The sequence below is a fragment of the Nothobranchius furzeri genome, chromosome 13 (genome assembly GCF_043380555.1).
Source record: "Nothobranchius furzeri strain GRZ-AD chromosome 13, NfurGRZ-RIMD1, whole genome shotgun sequence".
Classification (NCBI taxonomy): Eukaryota; Metazoa; Chordata; class Actinopteri; order Cyprinodontiformes; family Nothobranchiidae; genus Nothobranchius; species Nothobranchius furzeri.
Window position 1 is genome coordinate 58,787,457 of NC_091753.1, and position 17,500 is coordinate 58,804,956.

Consider the following 17,500-nt stretch of genomic DNA (forward strand, 5'->3'; position numbering starts at 1 on the left):
AGATCGCCATGCAGTGCATCTGCGCGATCGCAGGAGCCATCCCTCCTGACTACGTGGACGCCTCCTACTCCTCCCACACAGAGAAGAAGGCCTCTGTGGACGCTGAAGGCAACTTTGATCCCAAACCCGTTGAGACCACCAAGTAAGAGCAGAGAGGAAATCTGGAGACAGACTTTCAAAATAAAACCAGTGAACCAAATTTGGAGGAATGAAAATCATACTTTAAAGCAGCAAAACAGGGTGTTCCCCCTTTCAGGAATTGTGTTTAAAACAACGTGTTGTAGCCCTGCTGGCCGGCCAGAGGTCCACGTTCACGAACGAGAGGTGCCGTAATCACAGAAATAGGGGGAGGGGCTTATATATACGCATATATCCACCTGTAGATTGTGCCCTCTGAGAAAAAACGTTCCACATTTCTGCTTTAAAGTAACACAGAGCAGGTTCCTGCTCCTCCCTCCTACTGGTTGAATGTGGAATTACAACTGTCGTAAACCTCCGTGCTGCATCCTGTTGTAGCTAGCGCTAACAACGAGCTAACGCCTACATGAGCCAGCTAATACTTTGGCGACGTTCACACTGCAGCAAAAGCACATCCAGTCCTATTTTTTTTCCCCACATGCGACCCATATCTGATTTTCCGATTCAGCACTTTCACATGTGGTTCTGATACACATCTGATGCTTTTGAAGCAGTCTGAAGGCTCATGTCACATTAAATCCGTCTCGTACGTCACTGAGTCAGCGGAGATGGGCGTTGTTCACATCTCAGCTCCGCCTCTCCTGGTTCAGATTCCGCTGAGTGAGAGTTCTTTTCGTCAGCGCACGCGGGTCGCTTTGAGGCCGTGGAGCGTCCACACTGGAGAGAGTTTGATGTCGTGTTTCAGTCATAATGTGAACAGCCACACAAAAAAACGGGATTTACTCTAAAAGTCGCAATTGAGCATCAAGGCCTGCGGTGTGAACGAAATAAGAAGATCCAACCTGTTAGACTAAAAATATTATTACCGACAACTCGAGTGGCAACAAAGCCAGGTCACCATCAGTCCGGGATTTTGTAGCCTCCTTTAGCGCCCTCAAACTAGCGTAAGCCGCGCCGATGTTCACTCTGGGTTGAGCTCTTTGCTCCACCTCTTACTTTTACTTCCAGGCCCCGCCACGATGCCAGCAGAAAAGCTAACTTCTTTTTCTTCTCGTGCTTTTTATTGATGGTCGGTGAACTGAAAAAGCTAACCGCTAACATTACAGCTAACAGCCGTAAAGCAGATAAAGAGCGCCTCTTATAGGGCGCCCACCCACTCCACAAAACTGTTAGGTGCAGTATCTGACCAGCAGGGGGCAGCAGAGCGGTGTCAAATATGAAACTGCTCGAGTTTCTAACTCAACAATCTCTGAGATCAGAGTTAAAGTTCAAAAACCTATTTAGTGTTGCTTTAAAAGATCAGAATTAAATATTTGTTGCTAAAACTAATATTTTACATTTTCCAAATGAATCGATTGTTGCTCATTTTAAATGTTAAATGCACATGTGAGTGTTTGTGATGCGTTTCTTGGCCGGGTGTCCCTAAAATCTCAGTCAGACATTTATTACCTGCTTAAGTAAAGCTTATCTAACATAAAGAAACTAGAATAGATAACAGTTGGTCTAAAACGGCTTTTTCGATGTCATTTAAGGTTATTACACACTACATTTGGGTATTGTTAAATAAAATGTCACGTTCGAGTCTCTAATCGTGAAGACATTCTCTCGCAGCACCATCATACCGGAGCGGTTGGATGCGTTCATCAACAAATATGCAGAACACACTCACGATAAGTGGGCTTTTGAAAAGGTCAGTTACAAAGAATAACAAAGTTAGACTGAAATGACGTTTGGTTTCCTTACGGTCTGAATCCCTGTTCAGATTCAAAACAACTGGACCTACGGGGAGGTGTTGGACGAGGACGCTAAAACCCACCCGATGCTCCGGCCGTACAAAACCTTCTCTGAGAAGGTGAGAGCTTTCCTCCCCCGCGTGTTCTCTGCATCCCAATCATCTGGAAATGTACCTTCTCCTCTGGTTTCAGGACAAGGAGATCTACCGTTGGCCCATCAAAGAGTCCATCAAGGCCATGCTGGCGTGGGAGTGGACCCTGGAGAAAGCCAGAGAGGGGGAGGGGGAGGTTGAGAAGAAGGCGACCGCACGAAAGATCTCCCAAACAGCTCAGGTAAAGGTGGTCCCAGGGAGGACGTCAGGTATCTTCAGGGGAAACGTCGCGAGGAATGCTGATTTCTAAAGATATAAAACTGGATAAAATCTGACAGAATCCATTTTGTTTTACTGAATAAACTGGAGATCTCAACAGAAATCCCTTAAACTAGTTTTTTCCTCCAGGCCACCTATGATCCCAGCCACGGCTACAACCCTCAGCCGATCGACATCTCAGGGATGGCGTTGTCCAGAGAGCTGCAGGTGCGTACATCCATCTGGTTTTTTAGAGGATCCATCGGATCTGGGCTCATCTGTTAGATTTTCCTCTCCGTGCAGTCCATGGCTGAGCAGCTGGCAGAGAACTACCACAACACCTGGGGCAGGAAGAAGAAGCTGGAGCTGCAGGCCAAAGGCAGGTTTCACGCTCACAGAGTCTCGTTTTAAACACAATCAGCTGATCCCACCCGTGCCTCCTGCCAGGCGGCGGCACCCATCCCCTGCTTGTGCCGTATGACACCCTGACTGCTAAGGAGAAGGCCCGGGACAGGGAGAAAGCCCAGGACCTGCTGAAGTTCCTGCAGCTTAACGGATATGCGGTGACGAGGTGAGCCACACGTACCTTCTGACGGTTCTGTTTGTGCTTCTGCTTTAGTCTTTTCCCGTCCTCAGGGGCCTGAAAGACATGGAGCAGGACATTTCTTCCATTGAGAAGCGTTTTGCATACGGATTCCTCCAGAAGCTTCTCAAATGGATGGACATCGCCCAGGAATTCATCGCTCATCTTGGTACGGTGGCCCCTGAAGCCCCTCCCTGCTTGTTCCCATAGAAACTTCTGCTTATTTCTGTGTAAAACAATGAGAAGTTTGCTTTGTGTCTAAACAGAGGCCGTAGTTAGCAGCGGGCGTGTGGAGAAGTCTCCTCATGAACAGGAGATCAAGTTCTTTGCCAAGGTGAGCTTCTGCTAATTAATCCGGAGAGGGACCGAAACGTTACCCGTTAGCTTTGGGAGACGGTCTGAATCAAGATGGCCACCACAGCCAACCGACCTCAGCACACACACCAATGCTTAAAATGTGTTTTATTTGATTTAGTTTAGTTTTGGTCTGTTTTTACTGACGGATGTGACGTGATGATGTTGATGACACGGTGACTTGCTACGCTGATCCGACGAAGTAAACAGCAATATAACGATAAGGTGGTGTAATGATTTAAATGACATGTTATTTAATGAGCCGTGAGGCGTAGGATCCCATAGGAAATATGAAATCCACCTTACGGATCTGTGAGTTATTTAAACCAGAAGACTGGAACTTTTTATTGCAGGGATTAGATAACAGCTTCGTATTCACTCAGAGACAACAGAAGAGAGAGAGTCGAGTTAAAAGGTTAAAGATTTATTAAAAACAAATTAAACTAGACTAACTTTAACACTAAATGTACGGTATAACTGAGGTGGATGAGACGGTGGATGGATGACGTGTGATGTTGCTCAGAACCAGCAAATCCGAAGCTGCGATTAGTTCTGGTGGGAACTGAAGGTGATGTCTTCTCGTTAAGCTTTGGTTAGGAGGTTCATAAACACATTCAACGCCATTTTGCCGGTCTATCTACCCTTCAGGAAGTCCCCTTTAGATCAGGAATGTCGAGGTCCAGCTTGACCCTCTCTGGAACCGAAGCCGGTAGGAAAAGCAGCGGTTGCCGACCAGACCAGTCTGTGAGATACTTCCGGGTCGCTACAATTTGTTGGCGTCTGGTGAGACCCGAGCCTGGGTCTTGATGGTTCAGCTTTTATTCTGAAAGGAACCGTTGCAGCAGGTGGAACAGCACCAGATTTTATCCAGCTTGTCGTTGGTTATTTCGGCTGAAGAGGAAAGTTACGGATTGGCCACTCCGACAACTTCTCTAGAACGCTTTGAACTGGCGTTAAAGATGACGTGAGCATAGTTCTATACTTCCGATGTTTTGGTTAATGGTCGAATGAAAAGATGACAGATTTACCAAACACCACCAAAACCACGCCTCCGTCAGATCTGGCAGATTCTGATTGGATCAGTAAAAGTAATGTGTCGTCTCTTAACGCTACGTGAGATCAGTCCTGGTGGAAACATTTAAAGTCATATTACTTATTATATTCTATAGGATTATAATAATGTAATTAATATTGTGATTTCACAGATTGGTCACATCTTATTATTGACTAACACTTTGATGGATTAGCTTTATTAAAATAGAGTTCTTTGATTAATTAAAAGAAAAGAGTTCATTCTTCGTTCTTCTGTTGAGCTGGAAATAAGCAGGTTAGAAGGAATGCATGAGACCTTGAGACCGTATCTCATGCAGACTAGTCCTGTGTCCTAGGAGAGGGAAAAACAGTCATTCCATTCTGTTACAATGGAAACCTCTATTGATGGTTCTGATTCGAAGTGTCTTTGGGACAGGATGAAAACCATGACTGGCTGTGAGGGTAAGACACGTTTACACGGCACCAGGATGGATGTGAATGAGATGAACCAGTCTTTTGCCACATTTGATGTGCGTGATTTTACGCATGAACACAACAAACTTAAATCGGCACTTGCCACTGATCAGGTTGGGAATGCATGCCCAGAGATTAGCTTCAGGGTTGAGGATGTCCAGCAGCAGTTTAGTCAGCTAGAGCCTAACAAGGCAGCAGGCCCTGATGGTGTCCATCCGCGCACCCTTAAAGTTTGTGCAGAGCAGCTCGCAGCTGTCTTCCACTACATCTTCATGTTGTCCCTGTCTGCTGCTAAAATACCTGTACTACCTGTAATACCTTCTTGTCTTGTGCCGATCCCTAAGAAAACAGGCGTCAGCTGTACGTTGTCCAATCTCAGGCCTATTGCGTTGACATCACACTTTTTGAGTCGTCCTTAAATGCCTTAGAGAACAGGTTGTTTCCTTCCAAGACCCCCTCCAGTTTGCATATAGGAAGGGTGTGAGTGTGGACGATGCCCTTCTGTATCTGCTGCACGTTATTTACAAACACCGTGAAAAAGCCAGCAGTTCAGTGCGACTTCTGTTCTTTGATTTTTCTGGTGCTTTTAATACCGTCCAGCCCCATAAGTAATAAGTTACAGGATTTTAAGCTGCACACTTCCACCACTGCTTGGATTTTAGACTATCTTTAACAGGCCTCAGTTTGTGAGGGCGTAATGCTCAGACTTGATTTTTACAAACTCTGGTGCGCCACAGGGGACGGTTTTATCACCTTTTTATTTACACTGTACACAGCTGACTATAGGCACGGTTCACCATCTTGTCACCTGCAGAAGTTCTCCGATGACACTGCCCTACTGGGCCTGATCTCCCGGGGTGACGACCTGGCTTACAGGGAGGAAGTTAGCTCCTTTGTTAGATGGTGTGATGCAAATTTTCTACAACTCAATGTTGGCAAAACACAAGAGCTGGTTATTGATTTTAGAAAGAAAAAACAAACATTCTCTCCAGTCGTCATCAAAGGCCAACCCGTAGAAACTGTGGAGACATGAATATCTAGGGGTGTACCTCGACGATAAGTTAAACTGGAAAAGGAACAGCGATGCTGGTAAAAAGGCCCAGTCCAGACTGTTTTTTCTTAGGAAGCTGAGGTCCTTTGATCTAAGTAGGATGCTCTTGAATGTGTTGTATCAGGGGATCATGGCCAGTGTGTTGTTTTATGCTGTGTTGTGTTGGGGCAGCAGCCTCGCTGCTGAGGACAAAAGCAGGATCAACAATATCTGGCTCAGTGGTTGGGCAAAGCTTGGACTCCTTTGACATGATCCTCGACAAAAGGATGAAGAGTAAACTTAAGACAGTTACGTCTCTGGAGGACCACCCCTTCATCAGGTTTTTAAGGATCTCGGGAGCTCTTTTAGTGGGTGAATGTTAACGCCCCGTTGTCCCACTGAACGTTTTAGGAACTCTTTTATTCCTGCTGCCGTGCGTTTTTACAACGAGCATTTTGTATGATTGTAAATTTGATATTTCTATCATGGTTGTGGCTTACAGCAGTGTCCAGTCAATGTTTTGTTGTGTGTATGTTTATTTTTAATTTGTTTTGTTTATGTTGTAGCAATTAATACATTTTAATTATGACCAATAAGATGTGATTATTCCATATAAATATGAAATATCAACCTGATTGATCTTTGAATGTTTAATCAGAAGATTCTAGGGTTCTTTACTTCTTTAGGGACCATAAACACACTTCGTATTAACTTAGACAGAGTCATATATATAGTTTATTAAGTGAATTTAATTATTTTCCTAAACTAATATTTTATACATGACAAGATATGAATAATGAGATGTGATGTGGTGGATGTGAGGTGTTGTGAGGGAAGCTAGATGTTGCAGCAGCCTTTCTTTGTTTCTGAGAGAAACTGTGAAATCTGGGTGTAAAATAATTTGTTGTTTGTTATAAACTAGAGAGTTGTTTATTTATAAACAGCATCAGAAGCAATCTGTCGTGCCAAGTCTATGCACCCTTGGTGTGGAGGTTCTCGTTCGATCCGGGGGGGGGGTTGCGGGTCACTGCTGGTGGAGTGAACTCTGATATCAGGAACCCGTAGACGGCTCCGATAGGACCCGTCCAGTCTGAGATCCCTCCAGGTGAAGGCAGTGTTGATGTTTGCTTGGCGCTTAGAAGAGCCGGTTGTCTGGCATCAGCCGCAGCGTTGCAGAGAGGCTTTGTCAGGAGGTCGAAGGAGAAGATGGCTTCAAAAACACTTCTTTCCCGAATTGGCCGGTTCGAGGGTCAACGAGAAACTGAATTACTCAGGAAGTAATTCTTGTTTTATTAAAGTACTTTGTTATGATTTCTGGCCGAGTTTGGCCGATCTGAATTCGACATGTTTCTGAGTATTTACCAACTTCCCTCAGAAAGCCACGCCCTCCTCAGATACAGAGATGTTTTTAACCTTAACGAGTATCTTACTGTAACGTGTGTGAGTGTAAACAACGATTCACTTGTTAAACCAACACATAGTGATTTGTGATAAAATGGATCATTGTAAGAACAATATTCAGATTATTCAAACCTTTGATTTAAGCATCCTGTTCATTCATCACATGATTATGTAACTTAGAACTGTAACATGGTGGAGTCTTCACTTGTTCAGAGTGAAGAATGTCGTCTGGCTTCTGCAGGACCTTGGGACAGAGTGTGTGTTTGAATGTTTTGTCTTCATTAGTCAGCTCACGCTGAGCAGAACCTTCTGGATTTAGAACGCCACATAGAAAGTGGATTTATGCTGTAGATAAAAGGTTATCACGTTGGTCGGTGCAGATGGTGAAAAACGGACCCTTTTGGTGCATCACGCTGTTGTTGTGTTAATCAGCGGGTTCTCTCTCCTAGATCCTCCTGCCGCTGGTTAATCAGTACTTTAAGAACCACTGTCTCTACTTCCTCTCCACTCCTGCTAAGATTCTGGGAAGTGGAGGGCATTCCTCCAACAAAGAGAAGGAGATGATCGCCAGGTAGGTGGAGCAGATTAACGTTCTCCCTTTAGGGCGACACTTTCCTCCTTCTGCCATGTCCGTCCATCTCTCTCCTGTTTTGTAAAATCTGTTTATTCCTGGACCTCTCCTTTACTTTCTGTGTGCCCAAACATGTGACCTGCCCTGTTTTACCCTCACCATTCTCCCTTCCTGTCCCTGCTTCTCCTCTTTTCTCCTCCTGCCTCAGCATCTTCTGTAAGTTGGCTGCTTTGGTGAGGCACAGAGTTTCTCTCTTTGGTAAGGAACCTGCATGGTGTCCCTCTGCGTCTGATCTCTGTCCTCTTCTGTTTCCTTCTTCCTGCCTTTACATTCACGCAGTGATGAGCAGATCCACGCCTGTCCGTCCACCCGTGTCTCATTTCCTCCCCACTCACTTTTAATGCTTCTTTCTCTTCAGCTCAGCTCCTGCTTGGCTTGAATGCTTTCTGTGAGTTAGACGGTTTTAAATCCGTACGAATGCAGCGGAAGCAGGAACATCTGTAACGGCTTTTGTTGTTCCGCAGCTCTGCAGCTCAGTGCGGATGTGTTGCCAGCTTGGCTCTTTTTAGTCAGTAGATGCTTAACCATCATTATTCCCGCTTCTCCGCCATGTTTTTATTTAGTCAGTAACTTCTAAGCGCTCATGCAGCAGCTGCTTCCAGTGAGACGGGCTTTCATGCCGTTTACATGAGTTAACGCTGCACCGCTGCTGACACGGTCGGGTGCAACGGCTGGACAGAAAAGGAGGAAAATGCAATGTTACGGTTGCCAGTCTGGCCAGGGAAGAGCGGGAGCCAGGATCACCCAGCTCTGGTGAAACAGCCTGACACCGCCCCTCCTCCTCCTCCTCTCTCCCGGGCTGCTGAGGAGCACAGCTGAGCTGCATCTTCCTTGGTTGCCAACACCTGTATAAAAGGGCTGTGCCTTCAGCAGTCTGGGAGGCAGCAGTGCAGGGGTTCTGCCGTCCTCCTGGGTTTTGTTTGGTTTTAACCCCTTTTAGGTTGCATTCGTTGGAGTTTTAAACTGTGGTCATTTTTAACTCTTGGTGAGAAGTTTGGGATGATCCAGTGGGATCTTTTGATGTTTGTGTTCGGTTTTAAGGTTAACTTTGTTTGTGCAATTTTACTGACTTTGGTTTTTAAACACCTTCTTGTGGTAAAGCTTTTTAAAATAAGTTCAACCAGGTGTTTTTAGTCAGTGGATTGTTTTGGAACTTTTATCAACTTCAGGATTTTAAAACACCTTCTGCTAGGTTAAACTTTTAATATAAGTTTTAACCCGGTGTTTTATAGTTGATAATTTGGCTGTGTAATGTTATCAACTATAAAACACCTGGTTAAAACTTGTATTAAAAGCTTAACCGAACAGAAGATGATGAAGTAAATCACCAACACTAACCTGCTAGGTGCAACATCTGAGCCTGCCTGTGGGGGTCATCTCTGGGTCCACTTCTTTAATCTTTGGCTGGATCCTCCTGCGGGGGCGGGGCCTCCAGATGCACCCGCCAGTGATCCACGACTTCATCTGCTGCTTAAAACCATTTAAAACGAACAAAACACCATTAAAACCACCACCAGGGGATTTTGGCACTCCTTCACGGTCTGTTGTTATTAAAAATCCCGGACGAGCCCCCACTTGTTACGTCCCCGACAGGTGTTGTAAAAATGTGAACAATGGGGGTAACCTAAGAACTTGCGGAGGAGTTTAAAATGGGTTTTTGTAACAAAAAGGTATTAAAACACAAGCAAACAGATCTCTCTAAAAAGGTTAACATTACACAGCCAAATTATCAACTATAAAACACCTGGTTAAAACTTATATTAAAAGTTTAACCGAGCAGAAGGTGTTTTAAAATCCCAAAGTTGATAAAAAGTCCCAAACAATTTACTGATTAAAACACCCGGTAAAAGCTTATTTTAAAAGCTTTACCACACGAAGGTGTTTAAAAACCAAAGTCAGTAAAATTGCACCAAATACAGTTAACCTTTAAAAAACGTATCACCAAGAGTTAAAAACTACCACAGTTTAAAACTCAAACAAATCCAAATGAATGCAACCAAAAAGGGGTTAGAACCAAACAAAACCCAGGAGGACGGCAGAACCCCTGCACTGCTGCCTCCTAGACTGCTGAAGGCACAGCCCTTTTATGCAGGTGTTGGCAAACAAGGAAGATGCAGCTCAGCTGTGCTCCTCAGCAGCCCGGGAGAGAGGAGGAGGAGGGACGGTGTCAGGCTGTTTCACCAGAGCTGGGTGATCCTGGCTCCCGCTCTTCCCTGGCCAGACTGGCAACCGTAACATGCAACAACAAAATTATCATCTGGAGATCAAAACCTCCATAAAACACGATAGAGCCAGACCTCAGTGGAAGTTCGTTCCCAGAAACACGGCTGGAGACGTAAATGCAGAGAGATGTGATGCTGGTGGAAGCTAAAGGTCCAGTTTCAGCCCTTTTGTTAGCATCCTGTTGACAGGAGTTAGCATGCACACTTCTCGTTATGAAAAGATCAGAACCGTTCAGGATGTAAAAATGTGTAAAATGACCTAAAAGTAGTACAATGATCGTTTAAAAAGCCGTGGAGAAAGGGCTTTCTCTGTCTGTGCACCGAAGCTGTGGAACGCATTACCACTGCTAGTGAGGCTAGCACCAACAGCTAGCATTTTTAAATCACGCCTGAAAACTCACTACTTCAACCTAGCTTATACCACATAATTATGAACCTCACTCACATCTGCACTGTTTAAAAATGGACTCCACAATTATCGACTTCCGTATTATTGAGGTTCTTTTTTAAAAAAAAATTTCTAATTTTTATTCACCCTGTGTTTTATTGATTTTTAGCTGTTACTTTTGGGAATTTTGTTGTATTTCCTTTTTATCTTTTATCTGTGTTCGACATGTTTGTATAGCGCCGGTTTAATTAACCAACATTTTTAGTGTACAGCGCCTTGTTTGGTTGTAATGCCTTGTGAATGCGCTTTATAAATAAAATTGGATTGGATCGTATTTTCCTCCCATTAGGAGTGCATCATAGCAGCCGCTGTTTGAAAATCTCCCGTTTCCGAATCTCCGATGTGCTTACGACATCGTAGCTCATTATTTTTATTCGTACACTTAATTAATGCATAATAAACACATATTAATGTAGGTGTTACTGGTTAATAACAACATAAACATCATATCTAACTACTCATTAGGGAGTTGACTGTGTTTTTAAACGACAAATTCTCCCTTTGGGACCAAATCCGAGCTTCTGCATGTTTGTTGGGAGAGCGATGATGACACGGCGTGTTTTATGTGCCGTCTTTAGGAACGGATGCTCCTGCCGTGGTAAACTGCCTGCACATTTTGTCACGGTCTCTGGATGCCAGGTAACTCCTAAGCTGTTCACACCGCCTCCATCGTCTCCTCAGACTCGGAAACGAGGCCCTCGGTGATGCTCTGTTTTTGCGTTTTTCAGGACCGTCATGAAGTCTGGCCCGGAGATCGTGAAGGCCATCCTGCGGCAGTTCTTTGAGAGCGCTGCTGATGACATCGAGAAGATGGTGGAGAACCTGAAACTGGGCAAGGTGTCCAGTAGAAACCAGGTCAGCTGTGTTTTCATTTCCGCTTTGGAACGGGATTGTGCCGAGATCATTCCTAGAAATCCTAATGTCAGAAAGGACTTTATGAATGTTAGGCGTTACTTTGTTGATGTTGTATCAGGATCTTTTCCCCTAATACTCCTGATTTTGCAACTCAAAGACCCAAGATGGACTTGGTAAAGGTTAATAGGTCACCTCCAATTTCAACGAGGGAATCATAAAAACCCATAGATTCACTTACCACCTGTCCGATGTCCGTAACAAATCTAGGGTAACCCAGGCATCCTCCTCCCAATGCCACTCTCCAGAGCTTACTGGAATTTGCAAGGAATTCCAAAACAAAAGGGGATATATTGCATCTCCTCCCATTGGGACGTCCCAGGAAAAGCTCCAGAGGGAGACAAGCAGACGGCTCTCTGAAAAACGGAGCTCATTCGGTTATCTCTAAGGCCGCCCTATGAAGGAAGCTCATTTCAGCCGTTTGCTTCCATGATTCAGGAATGATCCAAGTCTCCCAGCCACAGGTGGAGGGTTGGAAGACTGCCGGACCTGAGCGATGACCTCCAAGGTGAAGCTCCCATCATGCATCGTTGCATCACTCGTAAACGAGACACTTGAATGCGGAGACAAATCTGGTTTTAGTTTAACAAACATCACATGACAGAAGTGACCCCACAACGTGATCCTAAGCCTTCTCCAGGTCCATGAAAGCATGTGGACTGGACAAGTGAGCTCCCAGGACCCTCCTAGAACAGGGCCTTGAGGAACTCCACCAGATTTTTAAGGGTGTGAGATGAAAATCGTGTTTGATGTCCGTTTTTGTGTTTGTTTAGGTTAAAGGGGTGGCCCAGAACATCAGCTACACCACTAACGCCTTACTTCCAGTGCTAACGTCCCTGTTTGATCACATCGCCCAGCACCAGTTTGGAGACGACGTCATTTGTGAGTCTAAGTGCTGCGTTCTAACGAATGAAAGTGCCATTTTCTCAGCTCCAAGCTAACCGTTTAGACTGTTTTCCTCAGTGGACGACCTGCAGATTTCCTGCTATCGTTTAATGTGCAGCATCTACTCTCTGGGGACGGTGAAGACTTCACATGTGGAGAAGTGAGCAAAAAAACGTCTTTTCCCACGTATCTTTTTTCACATTTCAGTAAAATCATCTCAGGTTTAGCATTAGCGTATGCTACTGTTAGCATTTAGCTAACATTACAATAAAAAATCTATTCAGCGTTTTGATTTTAACTCATTCGCTGCCAGCGTTTCTCGCCGTTTTTACTGTTTTTTAAGAGTCACAGAACGTTGTGCGCTAGGATGACGTCAACGCCAAAACAACCAAAACAAAGCGGAGACTCACCTCTTACATCAGGAAGAATCCGCGCGTTTCGAGCGTTATCCGTTCTTTCATAATCCGTTGTTGAATTGTGATCGGCAGAAGCTTTTCCGGTTCGCGCCTCACTTTTTTTACAGCAGCGGCCCAAAACGATCTCCTAACACGTGGATGTTCTGCTTCCTGATCACGTGACGTGTGACGTACGCGGATGAAAATCAGCTTCAGAGCTGGGATGTTTGCTCTCACGGTGCGGGGGCTCGTCCGACGCCCACACAGTAAAAATATGCCAGCAGTGAATGAGTTAAACGTGTATTTTTCTGTCATGTGGGTGGCATGTCTAACTCTTGAGGGTTGAGTATAGTTGTGTTTGTGTTTGTGCAGACAGCGGCCGGCTCTCGGCGAATGCCTGGCCCATCTGGCGGCCGCCATGCCGGTAGCTTTCCTCGAGCCATCTCTGAATGAATACAACGCATTCTCCGTTTACACGACCAAGACTCCAAGAGAGAGGACCAGTAAGCTGAAGATCGTTTTAACTTGTTTTTCTATGTAACGCTAAGGGCTAATGCTGAGCTGTGCTCTGTTCAAATTGCATGAGGCTCTATGGGACAGGCTTCCTACATTATATCACCCAAAAGGGTACGACTGGGGCAAAACTCTGGATGGTAGCTTTAAGGGAACCCTGCGGACGACACTAACCTCTATCTGACGTGTTTGTAGGTTGCTGGAAGGAAGGTTTTATGTGTTTTTCTTCTGACGCTCACCAGTTCTGGGAATTCCCAACCAAGTGGAGGAGTTGTGCACTGACATCCCGGAGCTGGAGCTTCTGATGAAGGAGATCTACGACCTAGCTGAGTCTGGAGCCCGCTACACTGAAATGCCCCACGTGATTGAGATCACCCTGCCCATGCTGTGTAACTACCTCCCACGCTGGTGGGAGAGGGGTCCAGAGAGTTTCCCCGAGCAGGAGGGCCAGCTGTGTACCGCCGTCACCTCGGAGCAACTCAACCAGCTGCTGGGGAGCATCATGAAGATCGTGGTCAACAACCTGGGCATCGACGAGGCATCTTGGATGAAGAGATTAGCAGGTCAGTGAGCGGAAGACCGAGACATCTCTTTCTAGTTTGTAAAACGGGTTTGGTGTAAAGAGAAGTACCTGATCACGTTTGGTGCTTGCTCCAGTTTTCGCTCAGCCCATCGTGAGCAGAGCCAAACCCGAGATGCTGAAATCCCACTTCATTCCCACCATGGAAAAACTAAAGAAACGAGCGGGAAAGGTGGTGGCGGAGGAGGAGCACCTTCGAATGGAGGGCAAATCCGAGGTGGACCGCGAAAACGGGACCATTCGAGACGAGTTTGCCGTGCTGTGTCGGGACCTGTATGCACTTTACCCTCTCCTCATCCGCTACGTGGACAACAACAGGTGAGTGCTACCTGGATCCACAACAGGGACACGCCCACGTCACCCTCCATGTGAACTTCTGCTGCTTTACATCAAAAGGGCCAGGTGGCTGACCTGTCCAGACCCAGATGCTGAAGAGCTTTTCAGGATGGTGGGAGAAGTTTTCATCTTCTGGTCCAAATCACACGTACGTCATCCCCGTTATTAAAACAAAAGCCGCCCTCATCTTCTCTCTAATGTTACATCAGACGAGACTTAATGTTTTATTTTGAAGAGTTTTTCATGTTGGAGTTTTTTGTCCAAAGTCACGTTTCTGAAAGGAGAAGTGTGCGAACCTCAGAGACTCTTGTGTTACTGACTGACTTCCAGAACTTCAAGAGGGAGGAGCAGAACTTTGTGGTGATGAACGAGATCAACAACATGTCCTTCCTCACCGCTGACAGTAAGAGCAAGATGAGCAAGGTAAGAGTGGACAGGAAGTGGAGACGCCACTGGTTCCTCTCCACACATCCAGCCGTAACACATTAAGGAACTAATGCTCCACTAACACCACCCACTCCACACAGACAGCCATGTTTCATCCACCCTCAGCTCTGTTTTACTCCATTTTACCTAAAACACCGACTAGATAATCACCCTGGAAATGGATTGTCTTTCAAAATAAAGTAAAAACACATTCCTGACTTATCTGAGCCATGTTGCTAACTGTGCTTTCTCCTTATATCCTGTGTCGGGGGGTCGGACGCCGGGCCTGTAGGCCGGAGATGGAGAGGTTAGCCTGTTTGTGCACGAGAGCTGTGCTGATCGCATGGCACCCTGAGTTTGGGAGGCTTTCACCAATCTCTCCCTGTAGTCCTGATTTCTGTGTGTGTGTGTGTGTGTGTGTGTGTGTGTGTGTGTGTGTGTGTGTGTGTGTGTGTGTGTGTGTGTGGTGTGTGTCTGTGTAAGGTGTGTGTTTGTCTGTGTGTGTGTGTGGTGTGTGGTGTGTGTCTGTGTGTGTAAGGTGTGTGTTTGTCTGTGTGTGTGTGTGTGTGTGTGTGTGTAAGGTGTGTGTTTGTCTGTGTGTGTGTGTGTGTGTGTGTAAGGTGTGTGTTTGTCTGTGTGTGTGTGTGTGTGTGTGTGTGTGTGTGGTGTGTGTGTGTGTGTGTGTGTGTGTGTGTGTGCGCGTGCCTCCATGTTTCATGGTGATGACCTATGGTTATGACAATTGTCAATGTGTGAGTTTGAGTCACTGTGTGTGTGTGTGCACGTGTGTGTGTGTGTGTGTGTGTGTGTGTGTGTGTGTGTGTGTGTGTGTGTGCGTGCCTCCATGTTTCATGGTGACAACCTATGGTTAGGACAATTGTCTATGTGTGAGTTTGAGTCACTGTGTGTGTGTGTGTGTGTGTGTGTGTGTGTGTGTGTGTGTGTGTGTGTGTGTGTGTGTGTGTGTGTGTGTGTGTGTGTGTGTGTGTGTGCGCGTGCCTCCATGTTTCATGGTGATGACCTATGGTTATGACAATTGTCAATGTGTGAGTTTGAGTCACTGTGTGTGTGTGTGCACGTGTGTGTGTGTGTGTGTGTGTGTGTGTGTGTGTGTGTGTGTGTGTGTGTGCGTGCCTCCATGTTTCATGGTGACAACCTATGGTTAGGACAATTGTCTATGTGTGAGTTTGAGTCACTGTGTGTGTGTGTGTGTGTGTGTGTGTGTGTGTGTGTGTGTGTGTGTGTGTGTGTCTGCCCAGCAACAGGAGTATGTCCACACAATGACTGTAAATAAATTCAAGCTTTTAGTTTGAGTTTTCCCATACTGTAGGTGACACTCTGAATCTCTACTCCCACCTAGAGGCAAACATAATTTTTGCACCATTCTGGCTATAGTGGAAGTCAGGGTCCACACAAACAACTCTGAAAACATAGTCCACACAAACCCATAAAAATACGTGTGTGTGTGTGTGTGTGTGTGTGTGTGTGTGTGCGTGCGTGTAGGTGTGTGTGTGTACGTGTGTGCGTGTAGGTGTGTGTGTGTGTGTGCGTGTAGGTGTGTGTGTGTGTGTAGGCGTGTGTGTGTGTGTGTGTGTGTGTGTGTGTGTGTGTGTGTGTGTGTGTGTGTGTGTGTGTGTGTGCGTGTGTGTGTAGGTGTGTGTGCGTGTGTGTGCGTGTGTAGGTGTGTGCGTGTGCAGGTGTGTGTGCGTGTGTGTGTGTACGTGTGTGTGTGTGTAGGTGTGTACGTGTGTGTGTGTGTGTGTGTGTGTGTGTAGGTGTGTCTGTGTGTAGGTGTGTGTGTGTGTGTAGGTGTGTACGTGTGTGTGTGTGTGTGTGTGTGTAGGTGTGTCTGTGTGTAGGTGTGTGTGTGTGTGTGAGAGAGACTACGGGCTCTGGGAGGTTTGATGAAAGCTCTGAGCTGTAACCTGAGAGGTGTCATGGCGCTGGGCTGTGCTCTCCTGCAGCCGAGCGCCATCGCCCTGGTTTTGTTTGACCGATGACGCCGTTTGCCTTCAGATCGTCCGACGCAGCGTCTGAGCTGTCTGTCCTCGTTTCTCACTGACGCTTGGTTTTCTTACAGCTTTGTGGTTAAGGACTCTTCGCCGGTGGACGCGTCTCTCCTCTTCTCAGTACTTTGTGATGTGTCTGCACTCAGAAACCATAACGTTCCTCACTGCTTCTGCTAGATCCGCTTGCTCCATCGTTTTGGGGGGACCAGCTGACTAACTGGACTCATTACATCCCATTGACACCATTAAACCTCCTAAATGTCTCAGCATCTAATCACTGGTTGATGTCTCTATGGGTGCTGATGGAGTCTTTAGATATAAGGGAAAGTCTTAATGCCATGTGCCTTCAGTCATCAGACAGAGATGCTTTCTGGGTTTAAACGGTGAGGGGAGAGAGTCGCTGCGAGACTAACAGCAAGGCTGGGGTGTGTTTAACAGCAGGAGCTGCACCTTCATTCATCGGTCCACCTTATCCTGTTATGTTTTTATTGTCCTTAATACTGATATGGGTCATTTAATAATCTGACACTTGTATTTGTTTTTATATAAATATTTTACAGTGTAACCACGGAGACCAGAGGCTATAAGTAGATCTGAGTTGTTCAGAATAATGCATGTGTGTTCCTGTGGGGGATCACAGTGTAGGGAGACAGTAGATCACCGTTTGTCCAACTGTCTCCACTCTGTTAGAAACAACAGCTGTTGCTCTTTAATGGTCTGTATTTGTTAACAGGAAGTTCCACATGAGCAGCATTCATAAATCACTTTTATAAACATCGTTAAAACGTTGTTTATGGATTTAATTAGAAGCAGAGTGAAGGTCTTCTGATTGGGGGTCAGCTGATTGACCTCCTTAGTAAAGGTGATTTAAAGTCAGGCACACCCCCGGGCAGCCCGGTGTCAGTGGACTCCAAACGCGTCTGAAACACCAGAACTGTTTTCTGAAACGGATGCTTGCGTTATTCTCACGGATTTGTCCTCCTCCTCCTCCTCCTCAGTCCGGAGGCTCAGAGGAGCGCACCAAGAAGAAGAGAAGAGGGGATCGGTA

At 45.9% G+C, this 17,500-nt stretch overlaps 1 protein-coding gene across 11 annotated transcripts in view; it reads left to right on the forward strand.

The window, feature by feature from the left end:
- Nucleotides 1-17,500, forward strand: part of ryr1b (ryanodine receptor 1b (skeletal)) — a 116,658-nt gene that overhangs the window by 81,968 nt on the left and 17,190 nt on the right. For 7 of the 11 annotated variants that reach the window (XM_054742297.2, XM_054742303.2, XM_070543689.1 and 4 more), the window contains exons 52-73: nucleotides 1-142; nucleotides 1,750-1,828; nucleotides 1,901-1,990; nucleotides 2,064-2,204; nucleotides 2,372-2,449; nucleotides 2,525-2,600; nucleotides 2,669-2,792; nucleotides 2,858-2,973; nucleotides 3,071-3,138; nucleotides 7,545-7,666; nucleotides 7,875-7,924; nucleotides 10,975-11,035; nucleotides 11,125-11,251; nucleotides 12,082-12,190; nucleotides 12,272-12,353; nucleotides 12,961-13,091; nucleotides 13,344-13,664; nucleotides 13,759-13,999; nucleotides 14,078-14,165; nucleotides 14,348-14,440; nucleotides 14,736-14,750; nucleotides 17,451-17,500. The exon at nucleotides 1-142 is cut by the window's left edge and continues 22 nt beyond it; the exon at nucleotides 17,451-17,500 is cut by the window's right edge and continues 118 nt beyond it. In XM_054742297.2, coding sequence (XP_054598272.1) covers nucleotides 1-142; nucleotides 1,750-1,828; nucleotides 1,901-1,990; nucleotides 2,064-2,204; nucleotides 2,372-2,449; nucleotides 2,525-2,600; nucleotides 2,669-2,792; nucleotides 2,858-2,973; nucleotides 3,071-3,138; nucleotides 7,545-7,666; nucleotides 7,875-7,924; nucleotides 10,975-11,035; nucleotides 11,125-11,251; nucleotides 12,082-12,190; nucleotides 12,272-12,353; nucleotides 12,961-13,091; nucleotides 13,344-13,664; nucleotides 13,759-13,999; nucleotides 14,078-14,165; nucleotides 14,348-14,440; nucleotides 14,736-14,750; nucleotides 17,451-17,500 — 2,404 coding nt within the window. The remainder of the gene's footprint in view (nucleotides 143-1,749; nucleotides 1,829-1,900; nucleotides 1,991-2,063; nucleotides 2,205-2,371; nucleotides 2,450-2,524; nucleotides 2,601-2,668; nucleotides 2,793-2,857; nucleotides 2,974-3,070; nucleotides 3,139-7,544; nucleotides 7,667-7,874; nucleotides 7,925-10,974; nucleotides 11,036-11,124; nucleotides 11,252-12,081; nucleotides 12,191-12,271; nucleotides 12,354-12,960; nucleotides 13,092-13,343; nucleotides 13,665-13,758; nucleotides 14,000-14,077; nucleotides 14,166-14,347; nucleotides 14,441-14,735; nucleotides 14,751-17,450) is intronic. The other 4 variants (XM_070543688.1, XM_054742302.2, XM_070543691.1 and 1 more) reach the window with 1 other exon arrangement.